The 21,547-nt window shown below is 34.2% G+C and overlaps 1 protein-coding gene across 7 annotated transcripts in view; it reads left to right on the forward strand.

Annotated features, from left to right (window-relative positions):
* Positions 1 to 21,547, forward strand: part of Trps1 (transcriptional repressor GATA binding 1) — a 233,451-nt gene that overhangs the window by 119,579 nt on the left and 92,325 nt on the right. For 6 of the 7 annotated variants that reach the window (XM_029469683.2, XM_029469682.2, XM_029469681.2 and 3 more), the window contains one exon: positions 5,537 to 5,569. The exons of the other annotated variant lie outside the window; for it this stretch is intronic. In XM_029469683.2, the coding sequence (XP_029325543.1) occupies positions 5,537 to 5,569 (33 nt within the window). The remainder of the gene's footprint in view (positions 1 to 5,536; positions 5,570 to 21,547) is intronic. 7 annotated transcript variants of the gene reach the window in all.

The raw sequence follows: 21,547 nt of genomic DNA on the forward strand, positions 1-21,547 counted from the left end.
AATATTTTGTCTGGTTGCATGAAGTATTCATTTTATACTATTTATCATAAAATTCTTTTCCTGTTATACAGAGATACAAGCCAGTTATGGAAGTAAAGAGTATGCATTTATGCTTATGCAAGCAAAGAGCTTGGAGTTTTACTGTGCCAGATAAAGTCCTCTTCTCTGTGCCTCTGTGCCACTGTCTCCGTCTCTCTCTGTCTGTGTGTGTGTTTACACACACATACACACCTGCCCACATAAATTAGTCATTTACCTTTTTTCTGCAATAGTTACTCCATAATGCTAAGAGCAGAGAGAATGCACAAGAAAGACAAAGGTGAATACTAAACCCTTTTTTGGAAACAAAGCTGTAACTATTGATTATGTTTTATCTTTTCACGTTTTACCTATCTATCCATTGAAATCTAAGAAGGTTGGAAACAAAACCACCTGTTTCCTGTTAAGCAAACAGAGAAGTTTTGATTGGTGATGCCTTACTCAGATTCTGACACTTTGAGAATAGATAACAGTAGCCATTTGAATTTTAAAGAGCAGGAGCATTTGTCAGAATCTATCAGATCAAAAGAACTAATGTCAACTGAAAGAAAATATCCCAATGCCTCATTTTGATTGAGGTAAATTATCCCGAGTGTTGGGCAGGTAAACGTACCCTCACCTGTTCTCATTAGTTGTCATTCATCCTCGGGTCCATTTCCAAGTGAAGGTACGAGTGGTTAATAAAAGGGAGCTTTGCCTACCACTGCTTCAAATTCACTGACTATTGACCATTGCTGCATTTGAAATTCAGTAAAGAATGAGAGGGTTTAAAACGTAGTCTGTTCTCTTAGTTCTAAGCTTGCCATGGAGTGTGTGTGTGTGTGTGTGTGTGTGTGCATGTGTGCGTGTGTGTGTGTGTGTGTGTGTGTGTGTACTAAGCATGGAAGATCTTAGGTAAAATTAAATACATTATTGCTGATTTTTTTTTCAGAAATACCAATGTCCTTATATATTCATGTTTCCAATTTTGACGGGACAAAACCTCATGTGCATTTGTGAATAAAATATGGAACCTTAAACATTAAAGACAATGCACCTTTCTGAAAAATTGAAGATGTGATATCTGTTTATGCCACGCACTCATGTAATCATCAATTTCTCTTCATCAAATTCTTGTTAATTATGAAATTTGAATTTATTATGACACCACACACACACACACACATTGCACAATATTTATTTGTTCCAAGGAGTCCTGGATCCCTGAAAGTGTTCGGTATTGCATGCTAAACATACTTCTGAGGTAAGAAGGCAGCTGGAAAAGAAAATGACAAAAGTCAGACTCACACTGTGAACCACTTCAATGAATTACATTATTTGGATTTTCTTTTCTAAAATTTATTGGTAGGAAACCAAGTCTGAGTTAGTGTTCAAAATTGGGCTACTGGGCAGTGTTTCAAGGGTCAGCTGGCAATTAATCCTCATGTGACTATCTAATTTATTGCTAGTGCAAACAAATAGTTTGGTTCTTTGCTACATAATTTAATGCTGGACAATTTGGGAGTTGCTTTTATGAACGTACTAGAATAGAATAAATGTTTACTCTTTAGCAGGTTATTGATTGCCTTCTTTTACATAAGGGATGGAGCTGTGACTTAGTTTTGATGTATATTTTTAATAATGAGTATTAGTTACCACCCAGTTCTTAACATTCTCTCCCTCCCGTTTCCGTCTTTTTCTTTTTGTTCTTTCTCTCCATTTCTCTCCTCCTTCCCTCTACTTTCCTTTGCCCTCCAATAACCCCCTTCATCTCATGTTTTTGTCTTCTCTAATTTTAAAGGTAGCACATTATTGGAAATAAGGAATTTGGCACACATAGGTTCATAGTACTGGTGATTTTTGTGTGGATGGGTTGCCAAGTATTTCAGAGATCTTCAATTATGGAAAATGAAACTCGGTCCATTATAGCACTACCACTATAAACAAAATGATCCAGAATGTACTTTAGTCATTTGTATGTTTCCATTTTAACCTGATTTATCTTGCTATCATGTTCTCCCCTGAGTGCACAGTACAAATATTTCCGTCCCAACTTTATCTCCTTGTGTGTACTGTGCTAATACTATCATTACCATTTTAGGTGAAGAGTGTGCTAAGCTGCTTTAACATGCTCCAAATTGTAAGACACCTCTATTTTACTCTGTGTTAGAAATTTCTATGATATGGGAAATTTTGCTATACAAATTTGTTGTCTTGTGTTAAGTTTCCCATTGAGACACAAACTGTGGTGAAATGTATCTAATTTCTGTAAACATAATTTTAATAGTCATAGCTGGTTAGTGACTACTAGGTTGTAGAAAGAGGTTCTAGGTAATTATCTTTGTTGCTATATTTCTGTCGTATCAATATTATTGTTTTAAGTACACTCTTCACATATATGATGATGAAGTTAGTTTTACTAGTGTCAGGTAAATGTGTATGTGAATTCTTTAATTGACTTTAAGAAGTTATGCACTTATACCATCTATTGATTTATTGCCTGGAATCTGTCTTAGACTGTAGTTACAAACATTAAAAATTGTTCTTTTAATTTTGTGATTTTTCTCCTTTCCTTTGTCCTCAAAGTTCTGGTTTCATCCAGGATTTCTCTCCTTTATCTCTTTTCACACCTGAAATTTCCTCTTCAAAAGAAGTCATACAACTTCTTTTTTAGTTAGATCTTAACAGAACAATTATTCAAACATGATTTCTAAGTCTCACCAAGGCAGCAACTCTGCAGATATCTACCAAATGGAGGTCATAGTGTGTTACATGGATCCCAAAGTCATAGGTCTGTTTTATGAAGAATCACAACAACAACAACAGAACAACTGAGTACCATCCCAATGTTCAGTAAAAAGATTGTTTTTCTAAAGTTTTTAAAAAAATATAGAAATTAACATCTCTTTATAAAGTTGAACTAAGATAATATGTGAACTCAGTTAAAGTTACCCAATAACAAAATTAGTGGGCTAAAAACCAATATGTAGAACATATAGCAAATACTGATTTTAAAATACTTGAAAGATATTACAGCTGCTACTGTATTTATAAAATGTGACAGGGTTCATGACAATAATGATCAAGTCCTAACACCTCTCATTTATATACTTACATATATAATTAATGGCAATTCATGGACATTTTCAGTTAAAACAAGAAATTTAAAATGATACAATATAAAAATCAATATGTGCGATTGTTTAAATCTCTAAAATGAGTGTTTTATCATGAAGATAGTGGAAAGGAGCAATTGTTGCTCTTACATCTTTTTTTTTTTTTTTCCATACAGAAATGTTTTTGGGCTGAGGCAAGGGTGCTTCTGACAAGATAGATCACCTGCCTTTGGTTTCTCAGTGCCACATGGTTAAGGAGAGAACTCACCAAGTTCCCATCTTTATCCCCTGCCCATCCCAGTATACTGTGTCAAGTGTAACACCAGACCTCAATAAAAATGTTATATAAATCTTTAACTGAAATTTCAATTCTAAGCTCTCTCCCTCATTTCTAAGGTTTGGCAAATAAAAGCAATATTTCTAGCTGGAGAGATGGCTCAGGGTTATGAGTCGCTGCTTTTGCAGAGGATCCGAGTGTGATTCCAGGCATCCGTATAGGCTAACTCATAATTGCACTTAAGCCCAAACCCAGGGAACGCAGTGATCTCTTCTAACCTCCAAAGACACCTCTGCAAACATACAAACGAGCATGTGCTCATGTGTATACACACATATCCATTAAAAAATAACTTTTCTGAAAATAAAAAGCTGTCGCTTTTGTTTTGTTTTGGGTTTTGTTTGTTTTAAGTACCACCTTTTAATGAGATCAAGATGTGTGCATCATTAGGACGACTAAGCCACAATGGATGCATTCATTGTTCTTCTCTGCTCCTCCTCCACTATCACCACCACTTTTTAACACAGAATGTCATTTACCAGTGGCTGATAATAGTCAGTGCTTATGAATGTAACTGTGTGGTAGAATATACCTTCTTTTCGTCCTGGCATTATAATGATGTGCACAGTTCCTTCTTTTGGGAAGCTCCTTAAAATTATTTTCAAATTAAAAGTGTGGGGCACTGCTGAGTCAATAATATGTCTTCTCATAGAATTTCTTTATAAGAAGGTTTACAACATAGTAGTGAGAAATATTATCCATTTTAACAAAAAAAATCCAGGGTACATGAAAACACCCATCATACTCAAATTTTGGTGTCTGTAAATGATTTGTTGCTTAGATAAATATGTACCAGGTGTTTCAATAGAAGCATTAATCCTTTTAATCTTTATATACTGATTATAATAATCTATGAACAGTAGAACTGATAGAACTTATGGCTCCTTATTTAACCAGCTACAGTAATCTTTTTAAAAAGAGAAAAGAATGTATATTCTGAAATGAATATATAGCCACTCAAAGAGTTTAATGAGCAACTTTGATCATTTATCTTAGTCATGTAGCATTTTGTAGACCTAGACTAAGACACCATCTGTGTGATAATTTCAATGCATTTGTGCACTATTGTATTTTATGTAACATAATTTCAGCATTTTGTATTACTTTATAAGTTTCTATTGTTTATAAGTTTTATTGAATAGGTGTCTTGAAAGTAATACAAATGGCATGACATCTTTATGCCTCTAATGTTAGAACAGTGAAGAAAAGGCAATCAAAATAAATATTTGATTTAAAAGAAATTTGTGTAAATATTGACATGGTACAACTATTTTTTAAAACTGATAATAAGATGACCCATTGAACAAGTCTGCTCTCTGATTGCACATCTTTAACATCTATGTGAGCATTTAGGATATATTTTTATCTGTTTTTTATTGTTTTATTATTTTTAACAAATGAATCATAGAAATGATTAAGAAATTTTGAAATTTATTCAAGTGTAGATAGCTTCTTGAAAAGCTTAACCAATAATTGGCTTTGATTTCTGATGCTTTTGTTTCTTTAAAATGTGGTTTATCAACTGTCTTTATAGATGCATTGTTCTGTTTTTATATTCCATTCTTAAAATTATTTTAGAAATGGAATGGAAGATGTACACACACACACAGAGATACATACACATATATATTGGATTTGGCAATAGCCTACACCTTCCACTGAACCAACAATTCATTACAATTTTAACCGAAAATACTAGGTTAATAATTGTTGGACCCGAAATGAAACTACTTTCTATACCACCAAAACTTAACTGGAGACATGTCTATCTTCGTAAATATTGGTATGACCATGTCCATTTATCTTGATTTATCACACATTATGGTTGTGAACTTCAGAGAGTCATTTAATCACCCATAATGGATCTTAAGAGGTCCTTCATTGGTTTTCCTATCTCATTTGTATAGAGGTAGAGACACCTCGCCAAGGAGTTTGCATTATCAGTGTTAAGAGAATAGATTTTACAGAAAATAACTTTCACATGTGTGCTTTCATAATAAGCACACTAGTGAAGAAAAGCATAGCTGTCACATGTCCCAAATCTTACCATGGTGCATCTTTCTAGGCTGTGACAATCTCCGGAACACCAAACAGGAGGGTAAGTCAAACATTGGCATCCTTGATGCCTCCTTCGTGATTTTTTTATCAAAGCACCTTAAACTCTTTAAACGTTCTGCCTTTCACTGTTTCTTGTGCTTCTCATCTGTTTCTGTGAAAAGGAAAGCTAGAGGATAGCAGTGTGTTAGGGGCTAGATGGTTGGATGTTCTCAGTACAACCTTGGCTTTGCCCTTAACAGAGCATGTAGTCTTGGAACAGGAAAATAAAAAGGGCTATCATAGGAGATTTTAATGATTGCAATGGAATCAACATGACTGGACATATTTGGCTACTTCATAATCAAAAGAACAGCTTCAAGTTTTAAATCAACACAGAAGTATAAGGAGCTAGAGAGCTTCCAAGATGGAAGACATACAAAAGAGATTCAAAGCACAGACACTTGTTCTAATAATTCAAATTCTTTTTTATCTGATTTATTGCATAGAAATAAAGACAAATAAAAATAGACATTGATCGAGTTTTGCTATAGGAGCAGTTTTAGATATTAACAATGATCTTTAAAAAGTGTATATAATTTTGTCTTCATGATTTACAAAGTGTGCAGATTTATCCCCTCTCCTCCCTTCTCTCCTCTCTCACTCTTCCTTACTCCTTTTCTATGCCTCCTCTTTTGTTCCTGTCTCCCCCTCTTCTCCCCTTTCCCTCTCAATACTGGGGATCAAAAGCTCCAAAGTGGGATCTTGTCTCTGTTAGGGAAGAACACTGTTCCAAAGCCCAGCAACTAGCCCCATTTTCCCAATCCTACTATTTTGTGATGGAGTCTACCCACTTGACAAAATCTACTACAGAACAATTTTTAGCTTGATATTTACTCCTAATAAAAACAAGTTGAATAATAGGTAATATTCTCAGCCTTTACGTAGCTCATACACACTTAGCTTTGAGCTTTTTCCTTTTTTTTTTTTTTACACTATGAAGCATTTTAAAAGCTTTTCCTTGCTAAAAATTCCCCTTGTTCAACAGCACACATTGCATAACGTGTTTAAACAGTGAACATCCCTGCAACTTTATCACATACAACAAAATTTTAATCATATTAGAAAAGGTCCAAGCTAGCTATTTAGCCTCTCTATTATCCATAATTCATGTATCACACATGCAAAAACAGCACTCAGTACCCGATATCCACTCACTATCTTACTTATATGATATGCTTGATTTAATATTTACATCATGGTGACTTCAAAAACAGGCATATCATACATTTGATAGCTTGGTGGCCATTTGTTAATGCCCTATTTAACCTAGAATTTCAGCAGCTATGTAGTGACTGTCTATTAACATTTAAATGTTGTGTAACTTGACAAACTATAGATGAAATTTGCTGTAGAAGCAATAGGATGAGCATCGAATTTATTATTTTTTAAATCCTACTCGCTAACCAAATTATTTGTAATATATAAGATCATATCTATTATTTAATGGGGCCACAAAGTAAAATCTTTTAAAACAAAAGAAAATACTTCTTAGGATTGTACATAACAGTAATAAATTTAGGTATATAGTTATAGTGTTTTCAAACCAATATTACCAAAGCAGGTATAATAATACAAAGATATGCCTTAGTTATATGAGCCCAGGTGTACAATCTTATCTAGATAATTTTATATTTTTTATTGTAAAAGAATTGCTGTACATATAAATTTTCAACTTAAATTTTGAGATCCTTAGAACTAATATGATTGATTATTCATATAACAAATCATATCAAGGTGAATTTCAAATGTTACCATACAATTTTGTAATGCACTGTCCACATAAAATCACTATGAACTCATAGTAAAACATGAAGTCCTTTCTAAATTTGATGAAAACATATTTTGAGAAAGTCTCTTCCATTTTTCAGATTTGGGCATGTTTTAAGAACAAACACAGACACTCACAGGTTCAGATTTGAACATTTTCTTTTCTTTCCTTATTTTTTTCATGCATGTTGAATTTGTTCTTGCACAAGCAAATCAATACAAGAGATCAACAGAATTCAGTTTCTGTTGTGTCTCCCCCAAGAAACAATAGAGAAGTAGAAGAGAGCCTCAGAGCCAATCACGCCCTTCACCTCATCTGTCTCCTGGGGAGACAGCTTATTTGCTCAGTGTACACCAGAGCAGAAGCAAGCAGGTAGGTCACCACGTGGCACCAACAGGGTCAGATGAGGAAGAGACACACAGGAGCTCAGAAGGTAAATGTGTTTGCTTAGGCCCTGTTGCTTAGGATTTCCTCCAGTGATCAAAGAAAAGCAACTTTCATCTATATTTCTCACAGATGATTGGACTGATGGTCTTGGGGATTTACAGTGAGATATTCAAAACAACAATAAAAAGAGTAATTCCAAAGGATGGATTTCTTTTTTTTTTTTTTAATTATAATTGCATATATTTTTGCTTTGCTTTTAGTTTCAGGAAAGGGAATACAAGCAAACATGTGTATTAGGTTGAAATGTTTAAGAGAGTGGAGCCATGCTAGCACAGCTTTATCCTAGGAGGTTGCAAACCTGCCACACGCAGAAGCTTTGGAGCCTACAGGACACATAGTAGTGACTTGTTTGTGGCCTCTCCAGGATGAACATCACTCAACTCACTTCACAGTCACTGAATTACAACTTAAGGCACACTTCCTGCTTTCTAATGTGCTAACTGTTTAGTTTGCAGTGAACAAAAAATAAATGAACCAGTATTTTCACATTTATGCAAACTAGGCAAAGGATGGACAAACTTGGACAAATATAAAGGCACATTTTAAAATTACTTAGCTCATTAATAAGGAGTCAAGTAGAGAGCAAGACTGTCTTATGCAAAGTGATAGGAACAGGACCAAGGCTTGCAGGTTTGATTCAAAGAGCCCTGTTTATTATTGCAATGGACATTTAAGATTTAAATTGAATTCCTTTTAAAAATATATTTTTTATGTATATCTGTGTGTATAACGTGTATTTGTTTGGATGTAAATATATACACATAGATGCCTAAAGATAATATTGGACTCTTCAGAGCTGGAGCGACAGGCAATTATGACAAACCTGACATCGATGCTGGGAATTGAACTTGGGACGTCTAGAATTTTAGGGAGTGTTGTTAACTGTTGATCCATCTCTCTACACTGGGGGTGTATTTCTTTTGGATCAAAAAAAATATTTTTTTTTTTTTACCATAACAAAGTGAGTAACTTTAATTTTAAAGCATATACAAACACACTTCCTGAGATCATTAAATAATTCTTTTGTTACACAGTTAAATAAGCCCCACTCTATCTAAAACAAAATAAAATGGAACAAAACAAAATACAATCTTTATTCTGCATCATAACCAAGTTTGGCAACTTTTCCATAACAGCATTAATAAAAAAATCCATTGACAATTTAAAAAACTTTAATAGCAGTTAGTTTTACAATATGATTTTCTGTTTATAATTTTATGTTATAAATTTTAATATGTTTATTCCAAATTTGTCCAGGTATGAAATTTAACTTGTGGAATTATGATTGTTTTTGTTTTTTTTTTTTTTGTAGTTTTGGAGATCCTAGTGTAAATCTAAAGAGCATGTGTCCAAAAACATGCCCGAAATAAAGAAGGAGGTATAAGTTGCATATCTTTGACCAAATGAGTGAATAAAATCACTATTAATGTCTGCACACTTTCATGTGGTTTATTCTTGTGCATGGTCCTTGTCTTCACCAAGAATCTAAAGTTAGTTTCAGGAAGAAGGCTGAAAGGTCTATGACCTTGGATAGCACCCAGGCTATATGCTCCTTTTTAGTATTTTTGTTGTTCTTAGCTCTTAGTTGATCTTTTTTGGTGTGTGTGTGTGTGTGTGTGTGTGTGTGTGTGTGTGTGTGTGTGTGTGATTTTTGAATTTTATACCAATGAATAATTGTCTTGGAAAAGCTGACAGGGTAACACCCGCCCACCCATATAATTAACACTGTCAGCCAAAGTCAGTACATACATGAATGCAGCTCTTTCAAAATATTTCCACCAGTTCTGTTGATGATTTAATACAACAGTAATGATTACATTGATACTATGAATGTATGGATATGAATCAATATCTACAATCAGGGATGTGTTTCCTACCTTGTTTAATTAACTGTCCTAAACAAAATGAATAAGGAACTTAAAATCCCATGAATTACTGTCAAAATATAGTTATGAATTTTACAACATATTATTTGGAAAACTATAATCCTTATTTTTTGTTTATAAATGTTTAGAATTTTGAAAAGTACAATAATTGATTCTTTTAAAGTATAATTGATTTACCTTGAACTCAACATTTTTGGAAAATATATTAATATTACTTAGATTATTAATAAAGAGTAAGCAATATAGTAAAGACATTTCAGGGTAAAATGCGAGGAGCCTATTTTCCTAAGGCTTTGAAATTTGAGAAAAAAATTAGTCCTGTATACAGTAACAATGAAAACGTAAACTTTAGGTTATCACTATTTTTAAGGCAAATAAAATATAACTAATATCCCATTTATTTCATTTAGGTTTTTGTTTAATTAGGTATTTTCCTCATTTACATTTAAATTGCTATCCCAGAAGTCCCCCATACCCTCCCCCCCCCCCGACTCACCTACCCACCCACTCCCCATTTAGGTTTTAATTATATGTATTTTTTATGAATGCTGTCTACATGACAGTGGAGAAATATTTCAGATTTAAAGTTATAAGAAAACATGCTTTCTAAATTTTATGGTCAAATAATTTTTATTGACTTCACAGTTATTCTGTATTTAATGCCTTGGTATGAGCAAAATAATCTCATATTAAATTGCAATTCAGACTAGTTGTTTATTTATTTACCTATTTATTGTTCTTGACTAATGACCATGTATTGAAATGCACATCATGTCACTGAAGAAATTATGTTAAAAGGGATTCCCATGTTTTTCTCATTAGATTTTGGGTTATTTCAGTCCCCTTAACTAGAATATGATTTCTAAATGTAACATATTTCAAATTTCCATTGTGGATTTCAAAGTTAATTAAAAATTTAAGTTCATAGGATAACTATAATGAGCACTTACAAAATGAATCCTCCCTAGAACATTGTTAAGAGGTTATATTCATTTGAAGGATGTGTTTTTACTTAGCTTTGCACAATATGTGCCTTTATGACTGAATATTCATTTATTTCTCTGACACATTTGGTTTTATTGGCTTTTCTACTGTCAAGTTTACTGCCTCTGAAAAAAATCTATTATAGTTAAAAACAAGAACAAGAAAAATGAACAACAAAGTAGTAAGGAAAGAAGTATTTTTTAAAATTAACATTAAATTATACATTAAAGAAATTTTAATCAAATTTTGATCTTAGGATTTCTTTCGACATGTGCTAAATGCATGTGTGAAATATTTTCTGATGTTTAGTAATATACACTGGTACACTATGCATAATAACAAGTATGATAGATATCTTTAACAGTTTATATAAGGTCAGTTATAGCCATGATTAATAACTCTACATATTTTTCTATGTATAAGGAATTTTTAAAATGTGTACCTGTTAAGGCTATGTAAAAATGAGTTTAAGTAATGTTGAGTTTGTAGCTTGCTAATACATACAGTGAACATATCACCATGTGTTTCCAATCTCATAACTATTTGCATTTCAGATCATCACCTCTATGCCATATTGTCTTTCTCCAGTTATAATACATATGCCCACTGCCGCCCAATAATTTTTTCCATTTAAATTAGCATTTCAGAGATGGATTAATGTTTTGTGAACCCAATAGATCTAAATTTGGGGGAGTCTACCTTTGAGAAAAATACATCATAATTGTACACACTAGTAGGATACAAATTAGTATTTTTTTTTTTTTTTTTTTTTTTGTTTTTCGAGACAGGGTTTCTCTGTATAGCCCTGGCTGTCCTGGAACTCACTTTGTAGACCAGGCTGGCCTCGAACTCAGAAATCCGCCTGCCTCTGCCTCCCGAGTGCTGGGATTAAAGGCGTGTGCCACCATGCCCGGCTACAAATTAGTATTTTTAAGGAAGAAAAATATCAACAGAAATTACAGAATTACACAACTGGGTCAATACAATTTCTAGTATAGAAATAAAGAAAATAATTCACTATTTTCATTTGTTTTTGTTCATTTCATAATCCTTTTCTCTCATCTTGCTATATTTATTCTTCTTGATTACCTTATCATAGGAGAGCAAGTTTATACTTGTTTCTATTTTATGCTTTATCTATTGTATGGGCTGACTTTGTCTGGCTTCAAAATGGCTCTTGGCATGTGACAAAGATTGTCACTGTTTTTAGTAATGCTTCTATCATGTTTTTTTCATATATGACCTACCAGATCTGGGTACAGCCTCCACAAGATAACTTTTGTATCTGTGCATTTCAAATCTTCTCCTATCTCTGCTCTTAAGAGATTTCTATAAGGGGGAACTATGGGAATCTTCTACAACAATGCTTATCATAATAGTTTTCCTCTTTCCTAATTCTATTTCTACCCTTGGTTTACTATGTTAATGCAAGATACACAGGAGCCCTTCGGGCATTATTTTCTGTACCAGAATATCTCTTTAAACTAACCTTCTGAGTCTTGTTTTATAAGTTATCTTTGCTTAACAAAGATAACTTATTCTAATAAATAGGTAGTGATCAAATTTGCTGGAAGCAGAGTTATGGGAATGATCTCACTAGACAGGAGTGGAAAGTTCCAGATCTTCAACCAGGAGGCCAAACAGCCTCTGTAATTAAAGGGACACACATTTGAAGCGTACAAAAGAACATCTCTTCTTTAACAACTTATTTATCCAGTGTAATTTATTATAATAATACTTATTTAACAAGTATAATTTATTATAATAAATAGGTAGTGACCAAAGTTGGAACAAGTAGAGCTATGGAACAATTTACACTAGGCAGGAAGTTCCAGGATCTTCAACTAAGAGGCCAAACAGTCTAGAGTCAAGGTGACAAACATTTGAAGCTCATAAAATATCATCACTTCTTTGAATCCTTGTTTTGTCCCAACGAGTCTGGAAATCACCCTTAATTGACTCAGGGATACTACTGAGTTTTAACATTGTTTTCTTTCTTGCAGAAAGATGTAATCTTTATCGCATTACCACATTCCTTTATGTCATTTGTCTGGCCTTTTCTCCTCTGCATATGGAAGCCAGAAGCATCTTTTCACACCTATTTGTATTGTTTTAGCACTGTCTCCCTAATTAGCTCTTCAGAACCCTGATGACACCCCTTTACTTCATGCTCTCTTGCTCTTTTTTAATAAAGCTTTGTATAAAAAATTCATAGGAGACAGAATTTTTCTGACTGGTTATCTCGAGCGGTTATCTCGAGCTTCTTTTCTACAAATGGGAGTAAAAGGAGGCCCTTCTTTAAGACTTCCAGGAAAGTGTGTATGTGTGCAAAACTGTTGCAGAGCATGTAAAACTAAAGCTTTCTCATGACTTGTATAAAAGAACAGTGAATATTATTTACATAAATGGAGATACTTCAATGAGCACAGACTGGAGTGTCTGAGAGCTGGCTCAGTCCTTATGAACACTGGTTACCCTTGCAGAGAACCTTAGTTGGATTGTCACAAACTCCATGGGGTTCCACTCCTCTCCTGAATCCTGAGCCCTTAGCATGCACACAGTACACACACATACCTTTATGCAAAGTACCGATAACAATAAAGATCAATAAATAATAAAAACGTTTTTAAATGAGCACTTCAGTAAACAGGAAGATAGAGCTTCTGTGTTTACAAACTATTCATTGGAAATATCAAGGCAGGAATTTACTACAGTAATAAAATTTTAAGGTGATCATTCCAAATTTGGGTAAAATCATATATTTTTTAATTCAGATTTCCTTCTTCCATATCAATGCATGCATCAAGTAGTGTATAAATGATTGGCTTAGGCCATTTTCCCCTTTTGGAAAAGAAAGTGACATGTGATTTTCTTTACGCTTTGATCGTTTTATATTGATTTCTTTTAATTTTTCAGACATTTTATATGATACTTCTACTCTAACTATGAAGGACAATATAGTAAAAGGGGATTAAGACTATGTTTCATTCTTTGCCTCAAATAACCTTGCTCACATATAAATCTTGGTACCCCACAGGAGTGGATGTTCACAGTCAGCTATTGGATGTATCACAGGGCTCCCAATGGAGAAGCTAGAGGAAGTACCCAAGGAGCTAAAGGGATCTGCAACCCTATTGTTGGAACAACATGATGTACTAACCAGAACCCCGGAGCTCTTGTCTCTAGCTGCATATGTATCGAAAGATGGCCTAGTCGGCCATCAATGGAAAGAGAGGCCCATTGGACTTGCAAACTTTATATGCCCCAATATAGGGGAATGCCAGGGCCAAAAGAATGGGAATGGGTGGGTAGGGAAGTGGGGGGCGCTATGGGGGAATTTTGGGATAGCATTGGAAATGTAATTGAGGAAAATAGGTAATAAAAATATTAAAAATAAAAAAAAATAAGTAAATCAATAAAATAAGTAAATAAAATAAAAAAAAAAAAAAAAGAAAAGCAGCTGCCTATAAACCTAGCCAACCCATATTATATGGCCACTGATTCAACTGTCAGACAGACCAGATGGGTAGAAAGTGAGTCTTTATGCTGGATTCTGATATGCTGCCCTATCATTTCCACATAATAGTTTTAGCAATGTAAATTAATGCTGATTCTTCCCCTGTGTCAGAAGACAATGTGTCCCCTTCCAGCAAAGTAATTCTCTTGAACCTGATATCCTTGCTTCTCAGTACACAGTTTCTTTTTTGAGACAGGGCCTCAGATAACTCAGGCTCTAATGTTACTATGTAGCTGAAGTTTGTAACCTTGAACACAGGATCCTGGTGCCTCCACCTCTCACTTGCTGGGAATATAGGCATGCACCATCAGGCTCAGTACACAACTGCAAAGAGAGGCCCATTGGACTTGCAAACTTTATATGCCCCAGTACAGGGGAACCCCAGGGCCAAAAAGGGGGAGTGGGTGGGTAGGGGATTGGGGGGGTGGGTATGGGGGACTTTTGGGATAGCATTGGAAATGTAATTGAGGAAAATACCTAATAAAAAAATAAATTTAAAAAAAAAATAAATCTTGGTACCCCTCCGTCTAAAATAGGATGGCATTGATGACTCACGGGGAAAGCACTTATATAGCAACTGTGAGGACTTGATTTCACATCCTCATAACACAGATAAAACTAGGTGCACTAGTGTGAGTCTGTAATCCAGTCTTCTATTGTAAGCTGTAAAGCTCAAACAGGAGAATCCCAGGCAGCTTGGGAGGCCAGCTCACCTTAAGAACTACCCTGGCACACTAAGTTCCTGTCTCAAATACATACACATGTACAAAAATATGCATTTATCAAACATACAAAATAAAATAGGACAAATAACTACATGCTTTGCCGCTTCTGTTCTTATGGAATCAAAAAAAAAATAAAAAGGATCATATTATGTAAGCAAATTTACCATCTCCACAGTTAATATTGATTGTTAGAATGGCATTCAGCAATGAATGGATGAACATCTGCATCCTGTTCAAACTTTTTTTATATATAAGGATGAGTTCCTTAGATTATACCAAGCTCTGAGTACCAGCAGAACTGCCAGTTTGGTTCACATTAACCCTTTGTTGTGGTGAATCTGGTGTTGTGTTGGATACTTAGAAATACTATTTCATGCTTCTGTTAAGATAAATTAATGTCTCCAGATAGTGCCACAATTTCTTTTTGTGAAGCAAAACAGCCCTTTATTCAGAAAGATCCATGTTTGCTGTTTAGTTTATCTGATTTTTTATTTGCAAGGGGAACATATAGATTTTCAAGAGCATTCCTCTCTGGAAAACCCTGCCATTGAGACAATAGTCCTGATCAGAATTTTACCTTTTCTTACTTTGTTTTCTTGAGACATTTTGTTCATATATTTTTTTTCTGTGTTTAGATCTCAGACTTTAACAGTTCAGTGAAACCAAAGTTATGGCTTTTATGTAATCTCACAGTCTTTACAATTTCTATTCGATAACATTTCCTAGTATTTTCTCACAGCAGATTTGCCAAACTATTATTAATTATGTGGCAACTAGGCTATTTGAAATATTTCTCAAATGTTTCAACTTGTTTTTTTTTTTCATTAAAATATCTTTTCCCTGTCTTGATTTGTATAACATTAAAGTCAATGTTTAGTGAATTAATTTTTCCAGAAAACAAAAACAACTAGTAGAATATGTTAGTTAAATAGAGAGAACAATCTAAAACTGCATCTCAATCAGGAGTAATATTTCAGATTGATTTATACATCTGATAAATTGAGCCTCAAGTAAGTTTAATAACTGTGCAAAATTTTATTCATTATATAATCATTATTTATTTCTAGAAAGCTTTTATGTAGCCCTGGCTATCCTCAAACTCTTGATGCAGCTTAGACAAGCTTTGAACATATCTTTCTCTTGTTTCCATTTTTCAAGTACTATTATTATAGGTACACCTCATCGTTGTTAGCTTAATAAGATATTTTAAAATTCCTACTATGCTAATTTTCTTCAAAATGTGTCTTGAAAGTACATTGCTGGAAAGCACATTATTAGTGCTAATAAAAAGATGTTATTTTTATTTTCACCATGCTCCACATATAATCGTGTTAATACCTTATGAAATGTCACTATGCATTTACAAAACTATTGCATATGCCCGGAATTAATTGTGCACTCTTATCTTATTTTGATGAGGTTTAATGATTTATGTGTTTGAAGGATGGTTGCCAACTTTTGGGCCTGTAGAATATAATTTGGTGAAGTGAGAAGTTGTTAGAAAATTAGAGAAACCAGAATGAATTTGTCCAGTGATTGCAAACCTAAATTGAGTTTTCTTTTGACATAGATTACATTCACAAGTTATAAATGCAAACCTATAGCAAACTTTTAATGTCCATCTAGTGGAAGCTAGTGCTCAGTGCTTTCTTTAAATCATGGCAGTGGGGGCAGTAACCTGTGCATTTCCTGTTAGTACTTTACTAAGTCATTACGTGTCAATCACAGTCACCAATGAGGCAGTTACTCTGAATTTTAGCTGTTTTGTCCATAGTAATTACAGAACAGAAATGTCCTTAGATGTTCTGTGGACTGAGCAATCCTTTCTCACCAAACATGGCCTTTGAGAGTTTTTTTTTTTCTCATCAAAACTATGAAACAAAATAATAGAACATTCAGTATATAACTTCTGATAATCACAATATTTTAAAAAATAAATTATCAGTATAAAACATTGACCTACTTAAGAAATTCCATCATATTGGCAAATTTATTCTAGCCAAATTTATGCTGATTACCTTAAAATATGTTGATCTATTTTTATAAATATTATATCTCATTAATTACATTTAAATCCACACAAAGGGCATTACATTTACTATATACTTCCTGGCAGAAATATGCAAGTTTGGGTAATCACACATTCTTACAACGTCCCCACATTAAATTGCAAGGGAAATTTAACTCTGACTGTGCTTGTTAATGCATTTATATTAAGTTTCTGATATTTGGATACTGACTCCCAAAGAGGACTTTAGTTCTGGAGAAGTATCAGATCTCCCTTGCCTCAGTGGAGCCCTGGCAACATTTAATGAGGTGAGTTTGGAAAGTGAGTATGTGTCTTGGTCTTCCAACTTTGAATTTCCCCTTCTTACCATGGCCATGGGAAACTCGCTGTACTCTCTTGTGTTCCTAACATATCTTCCATGTAGACTGTCTTAATTTTCTCAAATCTGTACATGATCATCTCTAGAGGCACCCTTCTAGTCTTAGTTGGTAATAATTTTTGTCATATAGGAAGTGCATAGAAAAACAACCATTGTGCATATTCCATTTTTCCTACATTGAAACCGACAAGTAGTGCTATAAAGATCATGAGACAGTAGAAGACATCTACTTGAGCATGCAATTAGAACCTCAGCCCTTTCTTGTTCATCCCAGGAAGGATTTGTAGTCATGAAACTAGTTACTGGTTGTTGCTGATGATTTGTTTGGGGGTTGACTTTTATTTTTTATTAATGTGTAAAAGTTTGCAATCCTGTCCTATAGTAATTTACGGCAACAATAAATTAACTTCTACTAAGTAATGGCAAATGTATGGTAAGAATGAATCATTTCTGAGAATCTTTTCATGTAAGGAAGGATTAGATGGTCTTTAAGGAATTTAAGAAAATTAGAAAAAAGTTATAATAACAGCAAATTATGTTAAAATGCAATATATTATTTAATAAGAAAAAATAAGTGTTCTCATTCTAATTTCTGTATTTTTAACAGATTTTCAAAGCAGTAAGGTCAGGCTTTTACCACTCATGTTTTAATAGTTGATTTTAAGACAATTTTTTTTTTCAAGATTTGTCTTTGTGTGTGTCTGTGATTGTGCATATGTGTTTTTGCATGCCCACATGCATATATGTGAGAGTGAGTGCATATGTGTGCATGAGTAAGTTCATATACTAGCTAAGTCTAGAAGGTGTCCTAGTTACTGTAAACTGGAGTAGCAAATTATAGGCAAGTCTGAAACACCCATGCATGTCCTTGGAGCCAAACTCAGGTCAAACTCTGGAAGAGAGTAGCTCATGCGCACAGTCACTGGGCGTATCTCAACCACCCAGGTAACATTTTTAACTCTTGATTTTTATCGGTAAAGTTCACCTCTTTTTATTTTCCCCTATGTTCGTATATGTTTTGTGTGCATGTGCATGTATATGCACACAAATGTCTTCTATAACTGCCCAACTTATTTAAGAAATGCCCTCTCGCTGAACCTGAATCTGACTGAGCTTGTCAAGGTGACTAACCAGAAATCAGATACATCCCTGTCTCCACCTCTCCAGGGCTGAGGTGACAGATCCTTCCTATCATCCAGATGTTTTTATGTGTGTGATGAGGGAATAAATGCAGAGTCTTTGCTTATGCGGCACTGTACTACTTGAGCCATCTCCCAGGCAACCTTATGTCTTTTCTTTTGAAGTTCTTTAGGTTGATATGCCTACTCAGTCCAATTCCTCACAGCTCTCCATCCCTGCCTGTGTCTAGACTAACTAGGAGATTAGTGGGAGTTGACAGCTAATTAAGATTTAAACTCAAATGTGAAATCTCTAAGGATTTACTTGGGCATTTTTGTGATACCCATCGTCTTGGAGAACTATAGCAAGACTTAGCCATCCAGGTCAGCGGGTAGTTGCTGAGGACAAGCTGACCCTGGTGTGGTGTAGGCACAGATTTACAATAGCATGCGCTTGAGCCATTATAAAAGCCTTACTGGAAAATATAGATACAGAACTGTGGACACATTGTGATTTCAAACTCAGATTATAAAGTATCTGAGACATGAAGTACATTCTAGTAAGGAAGGGTAGGCAGATTTTGAGAAGAGAAGAGGGTTTCTCGTATCAGTCCTAGAGTCACACATGGGAGAATGCTGGACTAAAAAGGTTCTAAACCAGAACTAGTCACTGCCAAATGCAAGGAACACTATGCTTACAATGGGCAGACTTATGTACCCCATGTATGCAAAGAGGAGGAGAGGGCATAAACTTTATGGAAAATAATAAGATGCTGAAAACGTATAAATGTATACAGAATGTACAATTACCATATAATGGTGCTTTTCTTTTGCATATATTAACAGATTTGCTTTTCAAACGATGCTATAGTTTTGGCTGCTTCACATTCCCAGAGAAAAATATAGCAATATAGATCTGTTTTAAAAAAGGAAACTTCCCCTAAAATAAATATGTGTCCCAAATTAGAAGTCCTTGTGAATATGAGATCTGTGAAGATCTTTAGGGACATGGCTATAATTTGGGACTTGGTTGATAATAGTAATTCATGTTTAACAACTAAGTGTAAAACAAGGGGGTCCATCTAAGACATAGCTGTTTTGTAAAAGTTGAATTCAGCTTCTATTCAGATACTTGCTGAGCACCGGTTTATATTTCAAGTATTTCCAAATTTATGGGAGATAGAATAGGTCACATGAATATATGCTTTTACAAACTAGCTTTGTAATGAGTACAAGACAATATGAGCCAGTGTTTATATTTGATGTGTTTATATATACATCACGAGATTGTAGGGATCTTACAACAAAAGGGTGCCTAATTTTTTCTTGAGTGTATGAGTGAGTGAGTGAGTGTGTGTGTGTGTGTGTGTGTGTGTGTGTGCGTGCGTGTGTCCCATGTCACTTAACAAACATTTGCAAAAAATAGTTTCATATCTCTGGGGGTAAGTGGGTAAAATTCCTATGAAGATGGGGGTGCTAATTGCAATAAAAAATCCAATCTTATTAGACATTAAGACATATCTAAGGGAGCTAAGTTTTGAGTGAAATCAATGCTATGATAGGTATTACCAAACAAATGAAATATATGGGAAATTTTGTTGGAAGAAGATAATGTAATACTCTCTGACCAAAATAAAACAAAATACTAGAGTGCTTCATTGAACTTTTCTGTTTATAAACTTAGCTTTTTATCTCAGAAAGATGTAATACATAATTTTTCAAAGTGTTCATGTCTATGACAGAGGGCAGCCTGAATTACTTCTCAACATGGGCTTTTGTGAACTGATACTGTTTTCCCCTTCATGATAGGATTCATTTTATATTATGTTAATTTAGATCATTCATAAAGAAACAAGGCCATAAATAGAAATTTCTGATTTTCAGATTTTCATACCTTTTGAGAAATACAGGTTGTTTTTTTTTCCTTTTATACAAAAAAGGGGACTAAAACCTCAAAAAATTTTCTCCTTTTTGGTTCTCTTATTACTTCAAAAATTCATGAGCATAGTGTTTTTAAATTTAGGTTTTAAAAATGTCCTCATGCTGAGTTCTTGTTTGCCAAGTTTTAGTTTGGAGGGAATTTTTATAACTGAAAAGAAAAATCTGAAAATAGAATATTTTAAATGGAAATTCTCACACACTCTGACTGTGAGCCACAAATGTTGCCAGTACTTGAGAATGAAGGTGACTTTTCATTATTTTGGAAGTCAGCCATGACTTCATGTGATTATGGGACAGAATTGTGTTTAGCATTATTGGGTTAAATTGCTTGAACATACTAAGGTTTGTGGCCATGTTTTGTAAGAGAGATAAGGCTTTTAAATTTGTTATTTGGGCTCTATCAAATATAGCTTATGTTTCAGCAGTCTGTTAAGTTCATCTCTTTTGAATTAACTTTCACATTTAGCTGAACGTCTAGTTTCAAATTTACTCTGGAAAGCAGATTTCTTGTCATTGAATTGATCATAGTGAGACATCTTTGGAAGCCTAAAAGATTTCCTTTAGAAGTTCTTACTCTATCACTTTCATCATGTGAACTCAAAGGTCAGCTATCCTTTGGGGAAACCCAGTTTATATCACATGTCTGTCAGGTCCCAATAGACTTTTGTCACTTCTCATCTCTGTGCGGGGATTTTGGGTCACAGGAATCAAAAGTAACACTTTAAAAATTGATAAACTTTTTGTGACACTTGCTCCAAGCCAGAGCCAGTGTGTTATTCAAGATGAGAGCATGAGAGGTAGTCAATCTTTAAAGTTTGGAAACAGTGAATGTGAAATGTAGGGACAGAGAGACTGAGGTAGACATCCAGGGTGGACAGGTGCCACATCCACGCGAGTCAAAACCAACAGACAAAAAAGAGAGAAAAAAGAAAAGGTGAAAAGAGGGGCAATAATGTTTATACATTCCATTTTCTTAGTTCGTCTCCTGAGAAATAAATTTCTGAGAAGCAGCATATATTAATTTTAACCCAAATCTCACAGAACATTTGAGTAATGTAGAAAATTTGTAGACATCTGCTGAATTTTATTTTAAACATAATTCACATGAAAGGAGACAAAGTCCTTGTTTTTCCTGGAATCTGTCTCTTCTCTTTCTTCCCACAGAGAGACAGTAAGTCCAGATTTGGCTGAAGATAGCCCTTTTAA

This window comes from Mus caroli, unplaced genomic scaffold, assembly GCF_978045245.1.
Source record: "Mus caroli unplaced genomic scaffold, Mus_caroli_1 scaffold_16, whole genome shotgun sequence".
Lineage (NCBI taxonomy): Eukaryota > Metazoa > Chordata > Mammalia > Rodentia > Muridae > Mus > Mus caroli.